This window comes from Desmodus rotundus, chromosome 3 (genome assembly GCF_022682495.2).
Source record: "Desmodus rotundus isolate HL8 chromosome 3, HLdesRot8A.1, whole genome shotgun sequence".
In the NCBI taxonomy this organism is placed as follows: Eukaryota; Metazoa; Chordata; class Mammalia; order Chiroptera; family Phyllostomidae; genus Desmodus; species Desmodus rotundus.
In genome coordinates, this window is record NC_071389.1 from 151109789 (window position 1) to 151131672 (window position 21884).

A 21884-nucleotide genomic window follows, 5' to 3' on the forward strand; every position below is an offset into this window, starting at 1 on the left:
TTCCCCAACACATTTACGTTGGAATAGTTCTTTGACAAAGAATTTTGATCGGTATTGTAAGAGTTTGGCTTCAATAATTAAAAAACAACAACAGTATAAACCCTGTTAAATTCTTTAGAGAAATAGAGAGGATGAATGGTGATGCCTTTTAGTGCCATTTCTTTATCCCCCGCAGCAGCACACATCTGTTGGCTGCAACCAAGCAGCCCAAGAACTCTGGCCGAGAGCAGCACAAACAGCCGGAACATATTCACCCAGTAAACCCCCAAAGAGTCGACATTTGTTTTATTGCTGCTTTTAAAAACCTAGCCATAAATAGAATCAGAGGGGGAAGGGCACCGATATTTCTCCATTTGCCATAGACAATTGGTGGGGGGAGAAGGAGGCTCCCCATGGGGAGAGGTTTTTTATTTTTATTTTTTATTAATGAAAATCATTTCCCGTGTAGTTCAATAGGATGGGTGCTTTGTTTTCTCTGGCAATAATCTGGGATAAACGGCCCTTGCCAACCGTCTCCTAGTTTATACACCAGGGAGCCAGATTATAGCCCTGTAAAATGGAGCACCCCTCCTGTAATCCCTTAATTAATTAAATGACAAATTTTGGTCTTCTCTAGTTCAGAAATATGGCTTCCGCATCGAGCGTTCAGTGGATTTATTGACATGGGGAACTGTACTGGTTGTAATTTAGCAGACTAGAGAAATGTGTTTTATACTGTAGCAGAAAGAGGGAAAATCTAGCAAAAGGTTTGAAATTCCTTGACTATTTAGGTCTAAATTTTTCTAATTAAAAGTTTCCATTGAGGCACTGTAGATCATATGCCACCTGTCTAATGTGTCTCCCCAATGTAGCCTGTGTTTACAGCTTTGATAGATGGCATTCTTGGAACACCTGTTACTAAGCTTGATATTTTTGAAGCACTATTTTTTTTAAACTCCAGCATATTTAACATAACTTTTCCCCCTACCTTCTCTTCCTCAGCTCCGCTCTTCTATATGAAATATGGGAGACGACAGACCGTTTGTGTGCAATGCCCCAGGCTGTGGACAGGTACGTTTACAATATACTTTATTGTGAATGTCTCGTTGTGAATCAAAGTGGCTGTTTTATCACTAAGGCAAAGAGTTTAAAGCTGGTATTTTACGTGATCACTGGAGGTAATCAGATCAGAGGATTTGCAGTGTGTAAATCCAAGTTATGAGGAAGTGTAGGCACTCTACGTAATGAAATCTGCCTTGCTCTCTTTCATATTGTTATTCTACTGGTGTTTGTTTCCCAACACGGAGTGTTGAGGAATACATGTTGCTCTCTCCTCCTTTCTAAAACTATCCATCTAAATACAAAGCAAATTTAAAAATATCTTCTCAATTTTCATGGATATAAAAGTCAGTTTAATATATTTGGATAGGCAGCCAAGAATGTACCCATTCATTGTTAACTCCAATTTGCCAGAGTCTATTTGGGTTTTTTAAATTAAAAAAAAAATGGTTTTTTTGACTGTTGATCCAGAAAATCATTGTTAGCAGCTAAGGCAGATAGATATCTAACTAGGAAAGACGAATCCAACATAGAACCAGAGATCTCACAGCAGTATATAAACTACAAGACTTCTCAGCCAGTTTCCCTGCTGCCATGTTCTCATTTGCATATGTTTACATTATGTGTCAGATATTTTTCATCATATACTTTTTTAATAAAATAATTTTTTGAAATTGCTTTTTTTTTCCATTTTGCACCTTCTTAACTCTTCTTCCTAGACATCCCCCCCCCCATCTGCATGTTCCACAAAGGATGAAGAAAGGAATACAAAGAAAGTTTTGTTTGCCTTCATGAATTGATTTCATAGAACCTGAAGGGCTGAATTTCTGTTCAGTTAGAAATAGGTCATGTGACTGTCCAGTGACACTTACTGGTGGTATGTGAGATTGCAGACTAGTTCTATTAAACATTGTAAATGCTTAGACAAAAAGAAGGCAGAGGTAAGTTCCAGAGATTCCTAAGAATTGGAATTTGAAAGGTGAATGACATGGAGGTAGTGACAAGGAATGGGCATAAGGACGATTTCAAATTCCAGTAAATGCTGAAATTTTCAGAAAAGACTAAAATAGCATTGTGTTCTGAAGTATTCAGCATTGTGGGATGTACTTCCTTCTTTGTCAAAGTTTTCAACTTTATTGTTGACTGCATGTTTTCCCCATGTCCTTTATATGTATTTTTTTTACAATAGAAGCCACTTGAGAAAATAGGTAAATTTCATTTTTCAGACAACTTTATTGGAGTACATATCTGAACCTGATCCCCCAAAATTTTGTGTGAATTAATTGATAAGAGTATTTAATGTGACTTCCATAATTGATACCTGGTACTTTTTTACTTTTCTCCTTTACTTTAAAAATCTGCATTTTTGATGAAAGGATCTATTTTTCTCATACTTACATTTATTTTTCTTCACTTATTATTTAAAACACTCAGTGCCTGTAACCCCTTTTATATGTTGTATGCTTAAAACCACCCAGACAAGGACTTAAAGAAATAAAAATGGATGATAAAGTTATACATAAGAAAAGCATCTCTTAAGCTCTCTGAGAAAGATCTGAATATGGTTTCTTCAGGCTGTCTCATCGGAAAAGAATAGTTTTCACTGAAATTTGAGAGCTCCCAGAAGGGTTTTGTGTTTGTCTCTTTGTTTTCATTTTGCATTTTGAACTAGAGGTAGTAAAACAGTAGGTACTTTTTACATGGTTCCTTATATTGTTGGGTTCTATTTACCATAAGCCTTTTTCTTCCCCCACTTCTCCCTCCCATTTCTGAATTATTTATTAGCATTTTGATTATTAGGATTTATTATAACCTCTGGTGTAGGTTCTGAAGACGTTTTTTCCCTCGGTGAGTTGTGGAACTCAGGGAGACTGCTGCCTTCTTTTGGAAGTTACTTGTTTTATAGAAAAAGGATAGAAAGGTACAACTTAAGCTTTGAAGGTAGCCTGATACATACATACATATATATATATATTTTTTTTATTATTATTATTTTTTACCTTCTTGCTTGCTAAGACTTTATGGTGAGGTGAAATTGTATTTCTTTAGTTATATTTTAGTCTCATCCAAGTTTTTCCCAATATCTGGTAACAACTATAGAGTGGAATCCCTGCAAAATTTACTGTTATATGAAATAGTGAAAATCGGGCAGAGAAGATGAATTTGGTAGAGTGAACTACCCTTGCCCTGTCATCCAAATTCCTTATATCCCTTGAAAATGGTTTCATTCTGGAGCCACCTTGAGACCTTCAAGCTGTTTATAGTCCACTCTCATTGATTCAAATTCTTTATTCCAGAAATGGTAGAATAATAAAAAGGCTGTGTAAACCCAGGAAGGATAATAAGGACCGTGATAATTTTTGCTAGCTATGGTTTAGGATTTAATGCTACAGAATTCTCAAAAATCAGTGGCTTCTACCAGTTAGAAGAAGAAAGAATGAAAACAAATGATAATTCAAGATACTGGTCCTTAAAAACCAACCAGCAAACAAAAACTATAGGAATCTTGCATTATTTCAATATCTGTTGCCTGCCCAGTCTTTACCTCATGTACCCCAAAACTCAGAAAACATCTTACGCCTTAATATTAAGGGAGGTTGGAAGGAAAATTCACCTAAAATAGACTAGTGGATTATGCTCTCCACCATATAATCAAAACCACCAGGCTTTCAATGGATACGTAAACATGTTTTGGTTGCTAGGTCTTTAATGGCTGTTATTTTTGGATTCTGTTCATGATCCACTTCCCAACAGTAAGTCTGATGTGACACAGCTGAGTTCTAAATATGCTGCCTGTATTTTTTTTTTAAGAAGGTGGCTGCTAAAGGTTGTGTTCTCTACATTCTTATCTGAAAAGACAGGTGATGGGTTTCTTGAGCCCTCTCATCGCTCTTCTCCTATTGAGACTCTTTCTCTTGAGGCCTCATCACTCTCATGAAGAGGAATTCAGGAAAAGCAATATTCTTGTTAATACCTCTCTGTGGAATGTGGCAGCAATAGTAGTTAATAGAGCTGCCTCCAGAGAATGGGTTAGTGTTCAGGCAATAGTGCCCCAGATTCCCTGTGGCAAAGGGCTGGTTGAATTTGAGTTCTATGGGTTTTTGATGTTTATAAAATAGATAGCATATACAGGGTCCGGCACAAATAATACCCCTTTTTTATTACAAAATCTTTTATTATAAAATCATAAGCATGTAACTCTATAACATAATAATATCACACTCAAACATACCATATGACATTTTAGGTGAAATGTTCAAATTAAAACTAGAAATTGTTACATACGTATTGTTACCCTACCAACCACGCTCAAGCAGGCGTTACTTCTGCTGCACCCTGTATTTTAAAACATTGTGACTATAAAATGAATTTGCCTATGTGTTATTGTTAAAATAATAGAAATATGGTTTGGTGATGCCAAATCTTACAAGTTTTTAATGCTTTGGGGGGCACTTTTACTTGAAAGTGGATTATAAAATTGTTCTATTAAATGTGGTAGTAGGAAAAATTACTACGTATCTGTCATTCATCTTGAATTTGAGATGTTATTTCATGTGGGTGCAGTTAGATAACTTACCTTTTAGATTTTTTTTTCCAATTTTTATTATCAGGAGTCAACCAATTCCATATTTCTATACTTCCTCTCAAGCACAGACACTGGTTTGCAGTACAAATTATTCATATTTAAGTAGTCCTTCTGGTTACCACAGTCAAGTCTTTGATCAGAAACTGGTCATATAGGGTTATTACTTAGAATGTCTATTTCCTTAAGAACTAGAACACATGTCCTATGAGGAGATAACTACTTAATGGATAGTTAGTATCATTCCATTATTAGCCATTGAGAAAGGTTTCTATCATAACAACTCTGTATCAATTTTGTTCTTTTAAGGAAAACTCTTTGATTGTTTCTTTGTCCAGTATGACCCCGAAGGGCTGTTACTCTTTTTCCCCCTCTGGAATATCTACTACTAGATGTTTTCTTCTCCCAGAGGACACTTAGGTACAAGTTGGGGTTCTGTTCATACCTTACTGAGACATGAAACATATAACTAGCTCATAGACCTCCAGGGCCTGTTTTCCCTTTCTAAGGCCAAGAATAGCAGTAGAGCCCTAGTTTTGTTGGGAGTGAGGGCAGCTTCTTGTACTTCCTTATCTTGTCATATAGTAGGAATAATGTTTATGATGCTGCAGTCCTGGCTTCACTTGGCATTTAACCAACCTCCAATACTGTTTATTGCTTCATATCCTCTGCCTCCATGAACATTATCCCTTAAATCTCTATTGCTTTGTAATATATGAGGCAACAAATAGCTTCTATGATTGGTTAAATGCTGGCATGCTACAAAGGTATATGTTTTATTGCCTATGTAACACAAATCTATAGAGATTATTCCCGTTATCCCAGCCTTCCCATTAAATGGGCCATACTGCTACTATGGGACTCTAGATTTTTAACTCTGTCCCTTTGGCAAGTTTTCCTGTTACCTGGCATTAGCACAAAAGAAAAGCAAGGAAGAATGTGTTGGTGCTGATTACTGATTCTTTATGTTAAGGGAGCATTGTGAATTGGAGAAGAAATGTTTCTGGTAGGTAAATGCCATTTGTGGTGGTATATGCTATCTTTACATGCTTTGACAGGTGACGGGAGTTTCAGGCAAACAAATAAGCCTTTCTTCCTCACCCACTGCCAAGAGTTTAAAAAAATTCAAATTTTTATTTAATAATTCATATTTCATTCAATAATTCATCTAGTTCCCATCTGGTAAGAGTGCCTGCATGCTGTCAGGCAGCTGAAAATGCACTGCATTATACACAATTAGGCCAAATGCTAACCTTGTTTTTTGTAATAATATGTTGATTTTGCAATAACTTTCAGTTCATTCTGAATTTGCTGCAATTTTATGTAACCTTGTGATGGAAGTAGACCACTGTTATTCATTGTGTAGATAAAATTGGGACTGGGGCAAAAAAAAAATGTAGAGGTTTAAGAACAAGGAATTAAATACAAATTTTTAAACATCAGATCTGATACTCTTGACATCTGTCCTTAGAAATATGTGGTTGATTATTTTAGTTTTTCATGTTATATTCATTATTATGTTAATAAAAGCATGGAAGATTAAAAGCATCCTTGCTCCAGTCTGCCTTCCCCCTGCAAAAAAGAAAAAAAAAAAAAACTGTACAAACCTAATTGGAGCTAGATCCAGAAAATTAAAAATTTCAGTTATTCACTCTTGTTTTTCTTGGGTATGACTTAATATTTGGAATGGGAGCCCAGAAACTGTTCTCAGAGCATTCCAGTTGTGGGGGAAAAAAGTCTTGTATGTTTGTATCTCAATTCTTCCTAAATTAGGAGAGGTGCTCTTTCCTAGTCCTTTCTTTTACAAAGTGCCGAGTTTGTAAAGTACCTTTTGGATCAGAGAGCCTGTCTTTTATTAATCCCTCATTTGCCACCCCTGCAAAACCATAGGTAGGTAGGTTGTTGACTTACAAGATATTGTCACCATTATATAGAATTCTTCATTCTTTTATCAAATAGTCTTCCAGCTAATGGAGCAGATTGAAGAACAGCCAATATGCTCCCTCTCTCTGGTTAGCTTGTTTCTTTAATGCAGATTGACTTGCTCAGCAGTCACATTTTGTCTCAAGCCCTCGTTAGGCCCTACTCTGTATGTGGATTCATAACACATCTGTGTGTACATCTACAGTGCTGTATAAATAATAGTAAGTAATCACCAGATGGCCTATAACTGCTCCTCTGGACCCGCTGGGTCTCTTGAAGCTGTTAGTAAAGTCTTCTGGCGTTTTGCTGGGGAAAACTTGTCATAGATTTATTTCTAAAAAAAATTCAAACTCACAACTGGGTGTTTAGGACTAGATATTGCTGTCCGTGTTGTAAATATTTAACAGGCTTTGTACAATGACAAGTAAAAGCGCCATTAGTAACCACACACGGTGGCTGTGGAGCTCTTCTTCCCTCCCGGCCATTTAGAAAGGAAACAAAATGCCGATAAATTGTGCATTATAAATAAGGTGCAAGAGATGCTCTCTGGAAGCTCTTTGATAGGAGAAGAAATAGAGCTTCCACGTTCTGCTCAAAGGATGTAACTGGGCAAACTTAAGCTTTTTAACCATATGCTAGTGACTTAAATAAAGCACAATGCCCCCTTTAAATTGAGCTTTATAATACCAGAAAAGCCCCTTGAGCTGGAGTTTGGTCAGAGCCAGGTTTTGATCTTTTTTTTTAAGATTTTATTTATTCATCTTCAGAAAGAGGGGAAGGGAGGGAGAAAGAGAAGGAGCGAAACACCTATGTGCAGGAGAATCGGCAATCTCGCACACCTCCAACTGGGGACCTGGCCCACAACCCAGTCATGTTCCATGACAGTGAATTGAACTGGTGACCTTTTAGTTTGCAGCATGATACTCAACCCACTGAGCCACACCAACCAGGGCAAGTTTTGATCTTAATTGAGCCTTTACAACTAAATGATAAACCCTTTGAAAAGGGTTACAGTTGTGTTAGTAAACACTTAGCTAAATTTTTAGAGTTTTGGTTATGTCTAAAAATTTCACATATATTATTTGCCAATATCGTTTTTTAAGCAAAATATCTTTATTTTTGTAATTCTTTTTATTCTTCTTTTTGTTAAAAGTTGTGTGTTTTGTTTTGGGGCAGGGGGAATTTTTAATCTGGTTTTTGGCTTATACTTTTCTGCGTTATATTTTGCTACTAGTAATACCCTTGTTCCAGTACCTATTCCAAGGTATTTGGTCAGTATAGTAATGCATGTTTTTAAAAATCAAAATAGAAGTGATCATCTCTAAATTTTAGTGTTTTTAAATCTTTGTTTTGTTTATCATGACAAAAAAGGTTTTAAACAGAAACTGGATATCTTTCAAACCTAGTTTTCTTTTGTCTTTTGAGGGTTGAATCTATTTTACTACAGAGGGACTGTGCTATAAATCATAGCACATGGCTGTTACTTACAAGTTAGGATATATAAAAAGCTTTTCTCTTTCAAAATCTCATCTTTAAAAAATGACATACAAATTGTGAGGGAGAAATGCTGCTCTTAATAGAGTGTTGTAGATGGGTTTTGCTTTTAAATTTTTCTCTAACAAAACTATCAGGTTAAGGATAGGATTTCAAGAAAGAATCATGGAGAAAAGATGGGAGCATTCGAGGTTATCTCTTTGTAATAGTGCCTTTGTGTTTTTACTTTGAAATTTCTTTGTGCAGTGAATTACATACGATTCCTAAGATTGTGCTTTGGTAAGAATCTGGACTGTTTCTAATTGTCATGTGAAAGTACAGAGAGAATGAGAACAAATTTTATGAAATTAGCCCATTTCCAGTCTGGCACACCATGTGCCCTGTGTGGCTCCTGATTCTGCTGGCAGATTGAAGAGCTGAACCAACTTCTGCTCTAAAGACTAAAATTGCCAGTCATCATTACAGCTTTTAAATCTTGTTCACATCAATGATGTTAGATTTTGAGTAAACATAGTTCTGTCTTTAGATCCCAGGTGGGATTCGCAATTCTCTGTGTTGGAAGGAAAGAGTTTTCCCTTTTTTGCCTTTGAAAAACTTGAGTAGCTCTGCAGGGAAAGTCTGCAGAATAAATCTGCAGCCTTGCCGTGTCCTTTGAGTCATTGTAGAACGCTGAGCACTCTACTTGGCATTCAGCAGATTGGCTGTCAGAATTGGAGCTCTGCTTATCAAAGACATGTCTCTCTCAAAGAGGCATTTATGTTATTCCAGAGAGAATCATCCTGTAGCAAAAGGAACACCTCCTTTTTCTTCCCAAGGGTCAGTTCTTCTTTTGATATTGGGCAATTAGTCCTTGATTTTCCTGAAAAATACTTAAATCTACCATAAAGATTGGCACCCATACAGGTTTGAGACTTGGTCACAATGACAAACTAATTTCTTAGCTATGGGGCAGAAGGGGATGTTAGGGGGACACTTGTAAGTATACCTGAGGCTTTATTGTGGAAATTTTTCTGCTAAATATCTCCATGCCCATTATAAGATTGGCTTTTCTTCCTCTGAGGGAGATAACATTTGCTTTAGTTTTTGTATACTAGTCGTTATAAAAATGCTGTGTGAGTTACCTTTTTCTCTCCCTCAAGCCTCTTTCCTTGTCTTTAGTTACTGTCCTCTCCAGTTGAGATCAAGCCCTATAATCTAATTTTTTACTTTTTGACTTCCTCTTGTATAGCTTATTGGGCTCTTATTAGCTATTGTACCTGGTGGGGATTATTAACTAGCATTTCCTCAATTTAAAAAGATAACAGACTGTTTTTTAGATTAGTTTTACATTTATGGGGAACAAAATGAGTGGAAAGTTAGTAGAGTTCCTATATAACCCCCCTCACTCCACCTCCCCCACCACATGTGGTACATTTGTTATAACTGATGAGCCAGTATTGATACATTATTATTAACTAAAGTTTACGTTAGGGTTTACTGCTTGTGTTGTACATTCTATGGGTTTTGACAAATGTGTAGTAGCACATTTCCACCATTACAGTACGGTACAGAATAGTTTCACTACCATGAAAATCACCCATTCACCCCTCCCTCCTCTCCCCACAGCCCCTGGTAACCCCTGGTCTTTTTACTGTCTCCATAGTTAGAGTCATGCAATCCTCTCAATTTATTTATTTTTTCCTAATTTTTAAAGTTGTGAGCAGATAACCACATGATTGAGAATAGTTGGACAAAACAAAGAGGGAGAGAATATTAGACATGTGAGGTCACACCTCCACAGTCTGCTAAAAGTCCAGAAATCTATCCAGAGATTTAGGTGACCAGTCTTTCTTCTCTCTCTGATATTGAGATTTGGCTTGCCTAGTGACAATTTTACTGGTTCTAGGTGTTCCAAGCTAGGACAGGATGAACACTGAATTAGCTATATATATCTGGGAAGTCGAGGTATTAGGGCTGGGCAAAGAAAGAGGAAGTAGAGCCCTTTTCCTTTGTTGAGGCTTAGGACAATAAAGTCTCTCCTCTTCCCTCCCATGGGCAATCTTATATGTGATTGAAAAAAATTAGTGCAATTAAAGGTAAACAGGAGAGCTTCTGGTCAAGATGGAGGCATAGGTAGATACATTTCGCCTCATTGCACAACCATGAGAAGGAAAACAACTAACTTAAAAATGAAAAGCACTCAGAACTGCCATAAAATCATCCAGAAAAATACCCAGAACTGTATGCAAGTCCGACAACCAAGGATTTAAAGAAGCTATATTTATCCAGATGGGTAGGAGGGACACAGCCAGGGAGTCTAGGTGGAGAGGATGTGGTGTGGTGCAGCGAGCCAGGGGTGGCAAGGCAGCTGCCACTGGTGGAATGGCATTGTCCCACATCCATGTGTGGTAGATAAAAATCAGGGGGACACCTTTGAGTAAGCAATCCCAGCCCCAGGCCAGACTGCGCAGCCCAGGGTTCCAGCACCAGGAAAATAAAGACTCATAACTTCTAGCTGTAAAACCAGTGGGGATTGGGGCAATGGAAGAAACTGCCAGTTTCTCAGGAGAGCCCTGAACTCCTCAAACCCACCCACCCTGGGAACCACAACCAGGACAGCAGATGGAGGGGTGCCAGTCAAATACGGGAAGTGGGTAAAGTGACTGGAAAAGGGGCAAGTTTCAGGCAAGCCCCCAGAAGTCAGTCAGCAGCAGTATTGGCCCCTCTTTGACCCCTCCTCCACTTATGGAGCCCCAAAGCAGTGAAGCAGGTTGTCCTGCCCTGGCAAATAACTCAAGGCTCTGCCCCATACAACTTAGCAAGTGTGCTAAGACAGGAAATCAAAGCGGCTCTACCTAGTATACACACACACAGAGGCTGCCAAATGAGGAGACAAAGAAACATGGCCCAAATGAAGGAACAGAACAGAACCCAGAGGAAGAACTAAGCCATGAGGAGATAGCCAACCTATCAGATACAGAACTCAAAACACTGGTAGTCAGAATGCTCAAAGAACTCACTGAATACAGCAAAAGCATAAGGGAAGAAATGAAGGCTATACTAAAGGAAATAAAGAAATATTTTCAGGAAACCAACAGTGAAGGGAAGGAAGCCCGGCTTTAAATCAATGATTTGGAACATAAGGAAGAAATAAACAATCAACCAGAACAAAGAATTTAAAAAAACCGAGGAGGGTTTAAGAAGGTTCTGGGACATCTCCAAAAGGGCTAGTATCCGAATTATAGAGATGCCAGAAGGAGAAGAGGAAGAGCAAGAAATTGAAAACTTATTTGAAAAAATAATAAAAGAGAACTTCCCTAATATGATGAAGGAAATAGACATACAAGTCCAGGAAGCACAGAGAGTCCCAAACAAGTTAGACTCAAAGAGGACCACACCAAGGCACATCATAGTTAAAATGCCAAAGGTTAAAGATAAAGGTAGAATCTTAAAAGCAGCAAGAGAAAAGGAGACAGTTACCTACAAAGGAGTTCCCATAAGACTATCAGCTGATTTCTCAAAAGAAACTTTGCAGTCAAGAAGGGACTGGCAAGAAGTATTCAGAGTCATGAAAAGCAAGCACCTAAACCAAGATTACTCTATCCAGCAAAGCTATAATTTAGAATGGAAGGACAGATAAAGTGCTTCCCAGACAAGGTAAAGCTAAAGTAGTTCATCATTACTAAGGCTCTATTATATGAAATTTAAAGGGTTTTATTTAAATAAAGGTCAAAACTTATGAACATTAAAATGACAACAAACTCAAAACAATCAACTGAATCTAAAAAACAAAAACAAAAGCAAACTAAGCAAACAACTAGAACAGGAATAGAATCATAGATATGGAGATCATTTGGAGGGTTATCAGCTGGGAGGGGAAATGAGGGATAAGGTATAGAGATTTAGAAGCACAACTGAATAGGTACAAAATAGAAAGGGGAATGTTTAAAACAGTACAATCAGTGGGGAAACAAAAGAACTTATATACACAAACTAAGGGACATGAACTAAGGAGGGGATTGCTGGAGAGAAGGGGGGTACTGGGCAGAGGGGGCAAAGGGAGAAAAATTGGGACAACTGTAATAGCATAATCAATAAAATATACTTTAAAAAAAGGTAAACAGGAAAGATACCCTATCCAAAAATAAACCCTTGCATTTCTACATTTAATAAAGATTTGTGTAAATAAGTTATTTAAAAGATATAGGATCTATATAATTCCCTCTTTAGTATAAATTAGTTTAACCAGAGATGTAATATTGGCTACATGAAGGAATGGAAGTTTTCATTTGGGGTTAGGAGATAATAGATGAGAACTGGCTTAGGTGGAATGGCCCCAAAGCAAAGGAGATGTGGCAACTTATGAAGATGTCAAATATAAACATTTACTGCCCTGACCAGGTAGCTCAGTTGGTTTTGAACATCATCCCAATACAACAAGGTTGTGGGTTCAGTCCCCAGTCAGGGTGCATACAAGAAATTGATGTTTCTCTGTCTCTCCCCTTTCCTCTCTGTCTCTAAAATCAATAAATAAAAATTTGTTTAAAAATATGACCATTTCTTAGTTTTGTTTTGGGCTATCACAACTTCCTTACTACCTTACTATAAGCTAGGTGAGAAGTATAAATCTTACAAAGAGCCCCAATAAACACTAGAAGCAGCTTAATTCTCTTTGGACAGAGAGACATTTTTCTCCTTTTTTTTAACCTTAAAAAAAAAGATTGATTGATTGATTTTTAGAGAGAGAGGAAGGGAAGGAGAAAGAGGGAGAGGAACGTTGATATTCAAGAGAAACATTTATTGACTACCTCTCGCATGCCCCAAACTGAGGACCTGGCCTGAAACTCAGGCATGTGCCCTGACCAGGAATTAACCAGCGACCTTTAGGTTTGTGGTATGCAGCCCAACCCACAGAGCCACACTGGTCAGGACTGTCCTTTTCTTGCTTTGGAAAATTTAGATTGATAAAATATGGAAGAAAGAAAGTGACCTAATTTCTCTAGTTTTAGGATTCAAGTTTCCTATCTACTTAGAATTTAAACTACCTGATATTGGGTAAGATATCTTTTCATAGAGATATCAACTCTTTATCTACTAGATTTGGCTACCTGTGAGAATCTTCCAGTCTTGGCCTCAATACTAATTTAATTTTCTTATTTATTAAACCTATCTGACTCTGGTAAGATGAACATTAGCCTAGGGAAGGCTCTATAGCATGATGTTCAAGATTAACATAATTAGACCAACAGCTCATATATGCATACATACACATATAACTTAGATGAAATGTTGTGTTACAATGTAGAGGAAAATTATATTTCACCCAAGGATCATATAGGAAATATGGGAGAGAACAAATTACAAAGAATTGTTTAAGTTTATCAATGTAATAATAACAACAGCACCAATAACAGAAGCTAACTGAACTCTTATCGTGAACTGAGGAAAAGTGCTTTAGTGGTATAATTTAATCCTAGAAATTCCTTGTGGGAGGATGAGAAAGCTGAGGCTCAGGTTAAATAACTTGTACAAGGTCACACAATATTTTGTGATAGAAATGCAAACCCAGGCAAACTTTAGACCAGCATTCTCAAGTAGTTTCAACTGCTTCCTTATTAATCATCTCCATATACATATAAATATGCATATCTAGCATAGGAAAAGAATGAATACGTAGTAGTTTTTTGGTAAATGGGCAAAATGCAATCAGTTAAGGAAGTCCTAGCTATAGTTTGCTGCTGATCTAAGTGTCTGAATGCCATACTAGAGAGAGCTGGATCAACTGCTGAGCTCTGCCTGTCCAAAAAGATAAGAATTCTTACTAAAATGAAGAGACCTCTCTGCAACTGCCTAAGCCTGAATCTATGATATTTTTTTATCTTTCTGGGAATGCTACTGAAATGTGGCTAACTCTCTGTGAGATAAACAACCACTGTTTTGTAGCAGAGACATGATTTTAAGATAGGAAAGAAAACTAATTCTTGACCAACCAGAAATGTAGACAGAGCTAGAAAACTGTGGCATAAAAATCAGAGCTTCAGCATCTTCCACTAATAGGCCCAAAGAAGCACTGTGGTGTCATCTTTGTGAATTCTAGACTGCGTTACTTCCTGATTCATATTTCCTTCTCTCCCGTCTTAGTTTTATGCCTGTAAGTTCCCAAATGCAAAGAGTGGGACCTGGGTATCTTGCTTTGTGTAATGCCATGTAGTAGTGCAGCCTTTGTTACAGTGGCTGCCAAACTAATTGGTAACAAGAGGAAATATGACTAAGGTGGAATTAGTGTGTGATTTGAAGTACTTTAACAGTGCGATGAGATGTATATTCTACCCTGTGATTGCTAGCTTGTTTATTCTCTGACAATTTTGACATGTGCCTTACCTATTGAATAATAAAATCTCTTTTCCACTCACATTTCACATCCTCTCCTTTGACTTCACAGCACTGCCATATATTGACCCTTTTCCTTTTCCCTTACAAACTGTGCTGTGTTAATGCAGTGGACATTTTACTTAAAATTGGAAATGAAATTTTATGACTAAAGAGATAATGGAAATATTTATGTGAAGTAATTTGATAAAAATATGTTGAAGCCCATACAAGGATCAAAAGAGATTGGAGTCTCACAGTTGGTATTTATAATAAAGGAATTCTTTGTATGTTTTGTCTGAATGTCCTTATCTTTTACTGGAAAGTTGCTTAAAATACATATATTCCTGCTTGATTCTTTTTTTAAAGATTTTATTTATTTATTTTTAGAGAGACTAGAAATGAGGGAGAACGAGAGGGAGAGAAACCTCAATGTGTGAACTTCAATTGTTTGCCTCTCAGAGACCCTGAACTGGGGACCCAGCCCACAACCCAGTCATGTGCCCTGACTGGGAATCAAACCAGAGACCTTTTGGTTCTCAGGCTGGTGCTCAATCCACTAAGCCACAACAGCCAGGGCTTGATTCTGACAATGATTCATTGTATAACTGTGGGCTATGTGAAACAGTCTGCATTCAACTGCAGGGAATATGTGACTATAGTCTTGTCTTTTCTATAACTGTGAAGTCAAATTCTTGGCTTCAGAGCTGAGAGTGCCTTATTGGGCAAGGTCACAAACTGCTAAAATGATGACTCTAGGTGTCAAAGATCTCATTCGATTATTTTATTGAATGCCCCAGACAGGCCAGTCAGTTGTGTGTATGCATACACTTCTCTGTGTGTGCGCACATGCGTGTGTCCCCTGCCACGAGTTCCTGTAAAATTATAAATGCAAAGGAAAAAGGGATTCAAGGCAGCAACCTATGAAACATAGACTCCAAACTTGGCTCCCATGAGGTTATCAGACAGACAGTGACAGCTTAATAGGATGGATGATTATTTTTTAAAGGCCTACATTTTAATGCTAAATCTCAGTTACCTCCTTTTTGTGTCTTTTGTTATTAAGCTTGCTGACCAAAAAAATTAAAACTTTAATAGCCATCAGTTATTTGAATCAAGTGAAAAGAGCTGCTGACACAGTTTTAAAGATCTCATGTGTGTTGCATAGATGAAGTTAGCTATATAATACCAGAGCAGGCAGATAGTACAATATTACAGACATCTGTCACTTCACTGAGCATCATTTTTTGACACAGTGGTAATCTGTGCACATTAATTTTTTCACCATATTATGTTCATAAGTTCAGACATCTTACTTCAGTTTGAAGGTATTTCTTAGGACTACAGGAGAGGCTATGTTGGGAGGGGACAATAAAAGTAGTTACTCTGAAATGTTCAAGGGTCCAAGTGGCTAAATATGTGTTTTTAAGGCCCTATTAGATTCAAATATTTAGCTTTTTCCTCTTCAGGCTTTCCTTTCCTTTTCTTTTAAGTTTTACCTAGGTGATTGCAAAAGTGGAAAGGAGAGACTTTATTTCAGTATTCTTGCACTTTATATGCATTTGAAACTACAGCCAGATTGGGCCTTATGGAGGCTTGTACTTTCACTCAGGTACATGTAACTTCTCAGAGGAAAGAGGGTAGTATATATGTAGCAGCACTTGGCAGAACAGTGGTTAAAGGTTTGAACATACTGTACCTTGTTGGCTATTCCCTTAGTCCTAAGGGAGGCATTTTGCTCCTCCACAGACAGTAATCAGCTTGTCGGAATCGAATGGCTTTTTGTTTTTTCTTTATCTAGTAAAATGCAGCAGGCTAAGCCTTTCTGGGAAGCAATTTCTTCCTTACCGCATGAACAGAAGGTTGTGGATGCTGTCTCTGAAACAAAGGGGAGGTGCTGATAGAAAAATCAGTGGCCAGGGCATAATTGCATTGGAGCTCTGTCAAAGAGACAACAATTCTTGCTTGGAAGCTGGACTTTTTGCTATGCTGTGCTTTTCTGTCGTAACATTAGATTAATAAGCAATGAGTACTCTACTTCGGACTTAATTTTTCAAGCTTTTTTCTGAGCATAAATATGTAACAAGCTTTTTACTTAGTGATTTTCAATTTTTCATGACTTTTAGAGCTGTTTTAGGTTCACAGCAAAATTGAGAGGAAGATACAAAGATTCCCCATATATATATTCCTTGCCCCCAAGCATACATAGCCTTCCCCTCATTATCAACATTCCCTACCAAGGTGTTACATTTGTTACAACCAGTAAACCTACACTGATAGATAAATCACAATCACCCAAAGATGACCTTAGGGCTTGCTCTTGGTGTACATTTGATGGGTTTGGACAAATGTATAATGACATGTATCTATTATTATGTTACCATACACAGTATTTTAACCGTCCTCAAAATCCTCTGTGCTCCACCTGTTCACCCTTCCTCCCTCTCCCCCACACCCCTCTGGCAATCCACTGATCTTTTTACTGTTACCATAGTTCCATCTTCTACAGAAGCCATGCAGTTGGAATCATAAGTAAGTAGTCTTTTCAAATCAGCATCTTTTTCAAATTCATTTATTATTATGTACTTAGTACTGTGTCTCTTCATGGCTTGAAATCTCTCTCTTTTTTTTTTTTTTAAAGCACTGAATAGTATTTTATTGTCTGGATGTACCACAGTTTATCCATTCACCTACAGAAGGATATCTTGGTTGCTTACAAGTTTTGGCAATTAATAATAAAGCTGCTGTAAATATCCGTGTGCAGGTTTTTGTGTGGACATAGTTTTCAACTAGTTCATAGTTTTGGATAAATACCAAAGAGAATGATTGCTAGATTGTATGGTAAGAGTATGTTTAGTTTGGTTAGAAACCACCAAATTGTCTTCTGAAGTGGCTATACCATTTTCCATTCCCACTAGCAATGAATGGAAGTTTCCATTGCATCACAACCTCACAAGCATTTGGTGTTGTCAGGGATCTGGATTTTGGCCATTGAATAGGTGTGTAGTCATTATGTCTTTTGTTTTAATTTGCATGTCCCTAATGACATTATGTGGAACATCTTTTCATATACTTAGCTGCCATCTGTACATCTTCTTTGGTCAGGTCTGTTAAGGTCTTTGGGACATTTTTCATAGTGTTTTTTTTTTGTTGTTTGTTTATTTATTGTTGAGATTTAAGAGTTCTTTGTATATATTGGTTTATATATATATATTTATTTTTCGAGAGAGGGGAGGGAGAAGAAATAGAGGGAGAGAAACACCGATCAGTTGTCTCTCATACACACCCCAACTAGGGACCCAACTTGCAATCCAGGCATATGCCCTGACCAGGAATTGAACCAGCAGCTTTTTGCTTTGTGGGACTACACCATACCAACTGAGTCACACTGGCCAGGGCTAGTTCTTTGTATATTTTGGATAACAGTCCTTTATCAGATGTACCTTTTACAAACATTTTCTCTTGGAATGTGAATTGCCTTCTCATTCTCTTGACATTGTCTTGCACAGAGAAGTTTCCTTATTTTAATGAACTCCAGTTTATCAGTTATTGCTTTCATGGAATCAGTGCCTTTGGTGTGTTTCTGAAAAGTTACTGCCAAACCCAAGATTGTCTAGGCTTTCTTCTGAGTTATCTTCTAGGAGTTTTATAGTTTAGTATTTTAAGTTTATGTCTGTGATTCATTTTGAGTTAATTTTTGTGACAGGTGTAACGTCTATGTCCACACTAATTTTTTGTCTGTAGATGTCCAGTTATCCTAGCATTGTTCATTGAAAAGATTATCTTTGCTCCTTTGTATTGCCTTTCCTCATTTGTTAAAGATATTTGTGTGGGTCTATTTCTAGGCTCTCTGTTCTGTTCCATTTGATATTTTTGTCTGTTATTTCACCAGTACTGGACTGTCTTGATTACTGTAACTTTATAGTATGTCTTGAAGTTGGGTAGTGTCAGTCTATCAACATTGTTCTCCTTCAATATTGTGTTGGCTATTCTGAGTCTTTTGCTTTTCCATGTAAAGGTTAGAATCAGATTGTTGACACTGTCAAAATCACTTGCTGGAATTTTAATTGGAACTACATTGAATCTATAGATCAAGTTGGGGAAGAATGGATATCTTGACAATAAATATCTACATACTTAGTTCTTCGAATTTGTACATTACAGTTTTGTAATTTTCTTCATATAGATCCTGTATATATTTTGTTAGATTATACCTAAGTATCTCATTTTGGGGGATGCTAAGGTACATTGTTTTTAATTTCAAATTCCGCTTGTTCATTGCTGGTATATTAAAAAATGACTTTTGTATATTAATTAACCTTGTATTCTGCAACTTTCCTATAATTGCATATTAATTCCAGGAGTTTTTTGTTAATTGTTCTGGATTTTCTACACAGGCAATCATGTCATCCATGAACAAAGTTTTATTTCTTCTTTCCCATGCTATATACCTTTTGTTTTCCTTTTTTGTCTTACTGCATTAGGTAGAACATCCATTATGGCGTTGAAAGGGAGTGGTGATAATGGTGATGGATCATCCTTGCCTTGTCCTTTTCCTTTTAATTGATTTTTTAATTGAATTTTGAGAGATATAGAGAGAGAAGCATCGATTTTTTTTCCTGTTCCATATATTTATGAATTCATAGGTTGATTCTTGTATGTGCTCTGACCAGGGATTAAACCCTCAACCTTGGCACATCAGGACAATGATCTAACCAACTGAACTATCCAGCCAGGGCCATCTTGCCTTCCCTTTTTTTTTCCCCTATATATTTTATTGATAATGCTATTACAGTTGTCCCATACTTTTTCTCCGCTTTGTCCCCATCTGCTTGGTACCCCCCATTTCATTCAGCATTCCCACTCTTAGTTCATGTCCATGTGTTGTACATATAAGTTCTTTGGCTCCATTTCCTATGCTATTCTTACCCTCCCCCTGTCTGTTTTGTACCTTAAGCTGCTTATTCCCTGTACCTTTTCCCACATTCTCTCCCTTCCCTCTCCCTGTTGATAACCCTCTATGTGATCTCCATTTCTGTGAATCTGTTACTGTTCTGGTCGCTTGCTTAGTTAGTTTTTGTTGTTTTTTTTTTTTAGGTTCAGTTGTTGATAGTTGTGAGTTTATTTTCATTGTAATGTTCATAGTTTTGATCTTTTTCTTTTTTAAATAAGTCCCTTTAATATTTCATATAATAATGGCTTGGTGATGATGAACCCCTTTAACTTTACCTTGTCTGGTAAGCACTTTACCTGCCCTTCCATTCTGAATGATAGTTTCACTGGATAGTGTAATCTTGGATGTAGGTCCTTGCTTTTCATGACTTTGACTACTTCTTTCCAGTCCCTTCTTGCCTGCAAAGTTTCCTTTGAGAAATCGGCTAATAGTCTTATGGGAACTCCTGTGTAGGTGACTCTCTTCTCTTGCTGCTTTTAAGATTCTATCTTTATCTTTATTCTTGCACAACTTAATTATGACGTGTCTTCGTGTGTTCCTCTTTGGGTTCAACTTGTTTGGGACTCTCTGTGCTTCCTGGACTTGTATATCTATTTCCTTCACCAGATTGGAGAAATTTTCTTCCATTAATTTTTCAAATAAGTTTTCAGTTTCTTCTGGCCAAGATGGAGGCATAGGTAGAAACACTTCACTTCCTCGCACAACCAATTTTAAAACAAACTGCTAGAACTGCCAGAATAGCAATCTGCGTGGAACTCTGACAACCAAGGAGTTAAAGAAGCATTCATCCAGACTGGTAGAAGGGGTGGAGATGACAGAGAGGACACATGGCAAGGTGACAGACCACAAGGGTGAGGAGGGGTTGGCTCACAGGGAGACTAAAGACTCAAAATCTCTAGCTGTAAATACTGTGGGGGTTGTGAAGGTGGGAGAAACTCCTAGTCTCACAGGAGAGTTTGTTGGAAAGTGGGCTTGAGTGGAGTGAGCAAGCAGCATCGTTCCCTCTCTGACCCTTCCTCCACATACTGCACCACAATACAGCAAAGAGGGTTGCCCTGCCCTGGCTAATACCTAAGGTCCTGCCCCCTAGCAACTTAACAGGTGCACCATGACAAAGAAGTATGGGCCAAATGAAAGAATAGATCAAAACTCCAGAAAGAGAGCTAAGTGTCAAGGAGATAGACAGCCTATCTGATGCAGAGTTCAAAACACTGGTAATCAGGATGCTCACACTAATGGTTGAGTATGGTTGCAAAATAGAGGAAGAAGTGAAGGCTACCAAAAGGAAATAAAGCAAAGTATACAGGTAACCAACAGGGAAGGGAAGAGAACAGGGGCTCAAACCAACAATTTGGAACAAAAGAAAGAAATAAACATCCAACTGGAACAGAATGAAGAAACAAGAATTCAAAAACTGAGGAGAGGCTTAGGAACCTCTGGGACAACTTTAAGTGCTCCAACATCTGAATCATAGGGAAGCCAGGAGAAGAGGAAGAGCAAGAAATTGAAAACTTATTTGAACAAATAATGAAGGAGAATTTCCCCAATCAGGCAAAGGAAATAGACTTCCAGGAAGTCCAGGAAGCTCAGAGAGTCCCAAAGAAGTTCAACCCAAGGAAGCACACACCAAAGCATACCATAATTACATTACCCAAGATGAAAGATAAGGAGAGAATCTTAAAAGCAGCAAGAGAAAAGGAGACAGTTACCTACAAAGGAGTTCCCATAAGGCTATCAGCTGATTTCTCAGAAGAAACCTTGCAGGCAAGAAGGGGCTGGAAAGAAGTATTCAACGTCATGAAAGGCAAGGACCTACATCCAAGATTATTCTATCCAGCAAAGCTATCATTCATAATGGAAGGTCAGGTAAAGTGCTCCCCAGATAAGGTGAAGCTAAAGAAGTTCATCATCACCAAGCCCTTATTATATGAAATGTTAAAGGGACTTATCTAAGAAATAGCAGAATATCAAAAACTATGAACAATAAAATGACAATGAACTCATAACTATCAACAACTGAACCTAAGAAACAAAAGCTAAGCAAACAACTAGAACAAGAAGAGAATCACAGAAATGGAGATCACATGGAGGGTTATCAGTGGGTAGGGGGAGGGGGAGAATGGGGGAGAAAGGCACAGGGAATAAGAAGCGTAATTGGTAGGCATGAAATAGACAGTGGTAATTTAAGAAGAGTATAAGAAATAGAGAAGCCAAAGAACTTATATGTACAATCCATGGACATGAAGTAAGGGTGGGGGAAATGCTGGAGGGTGGAGGTATGCAGGGTGGAGGGGAGTAAAGGGGAGGGAAAAAATGGGACAACTGTAATAGCATAATTAATAAAATATACTTATATAAATACAGAAAATGTAAAAAGTTTTCAATTTATTACTGTTTCTGTTCTCCTTCTGTCACCCCTATGATTTGGATGTTGGAGCACTTAAAGTTATCACAGAAGTTCCTAAGCCTCTCCTCATTTTTTTAAATTCTTGTTTCTTCATTGTGTTCTGGTTGAATGTTTCTTTCTTTCTTTTGTTCCAAATC

At 37.5% G+C, this 21884-nt stretch overlaps 1 protein-coding gene across 6 annotated transcripts in view; it reads left to right on the forward strand.

Annotated features, from left to right (window-relative positions):
* LOC112318242 (cyclic AMP-dependent transcription factor ATF-7) overlaps positions 1-21884 on the forward strand; it is a 94778-nt gene that overhangs the window by 17081 nt on the left and 55813 nt on the right. For all 6 annotated transcript variants that reach the window (XM_024575384.4, XM_045184087.3, XM_045184086.3 and 3 more), the window contains exon 2: positions 982-1050. In XM_024575384.4, coding sequence (XP_024431152.1) covers positions 1003-1050 — 48 coding nt within the window. In that variant the 5' untranslated portion in view covers positions 982-1002. The remainder of the gene's footprint in view (positions 1-981; positions 1051-21884) is intronic.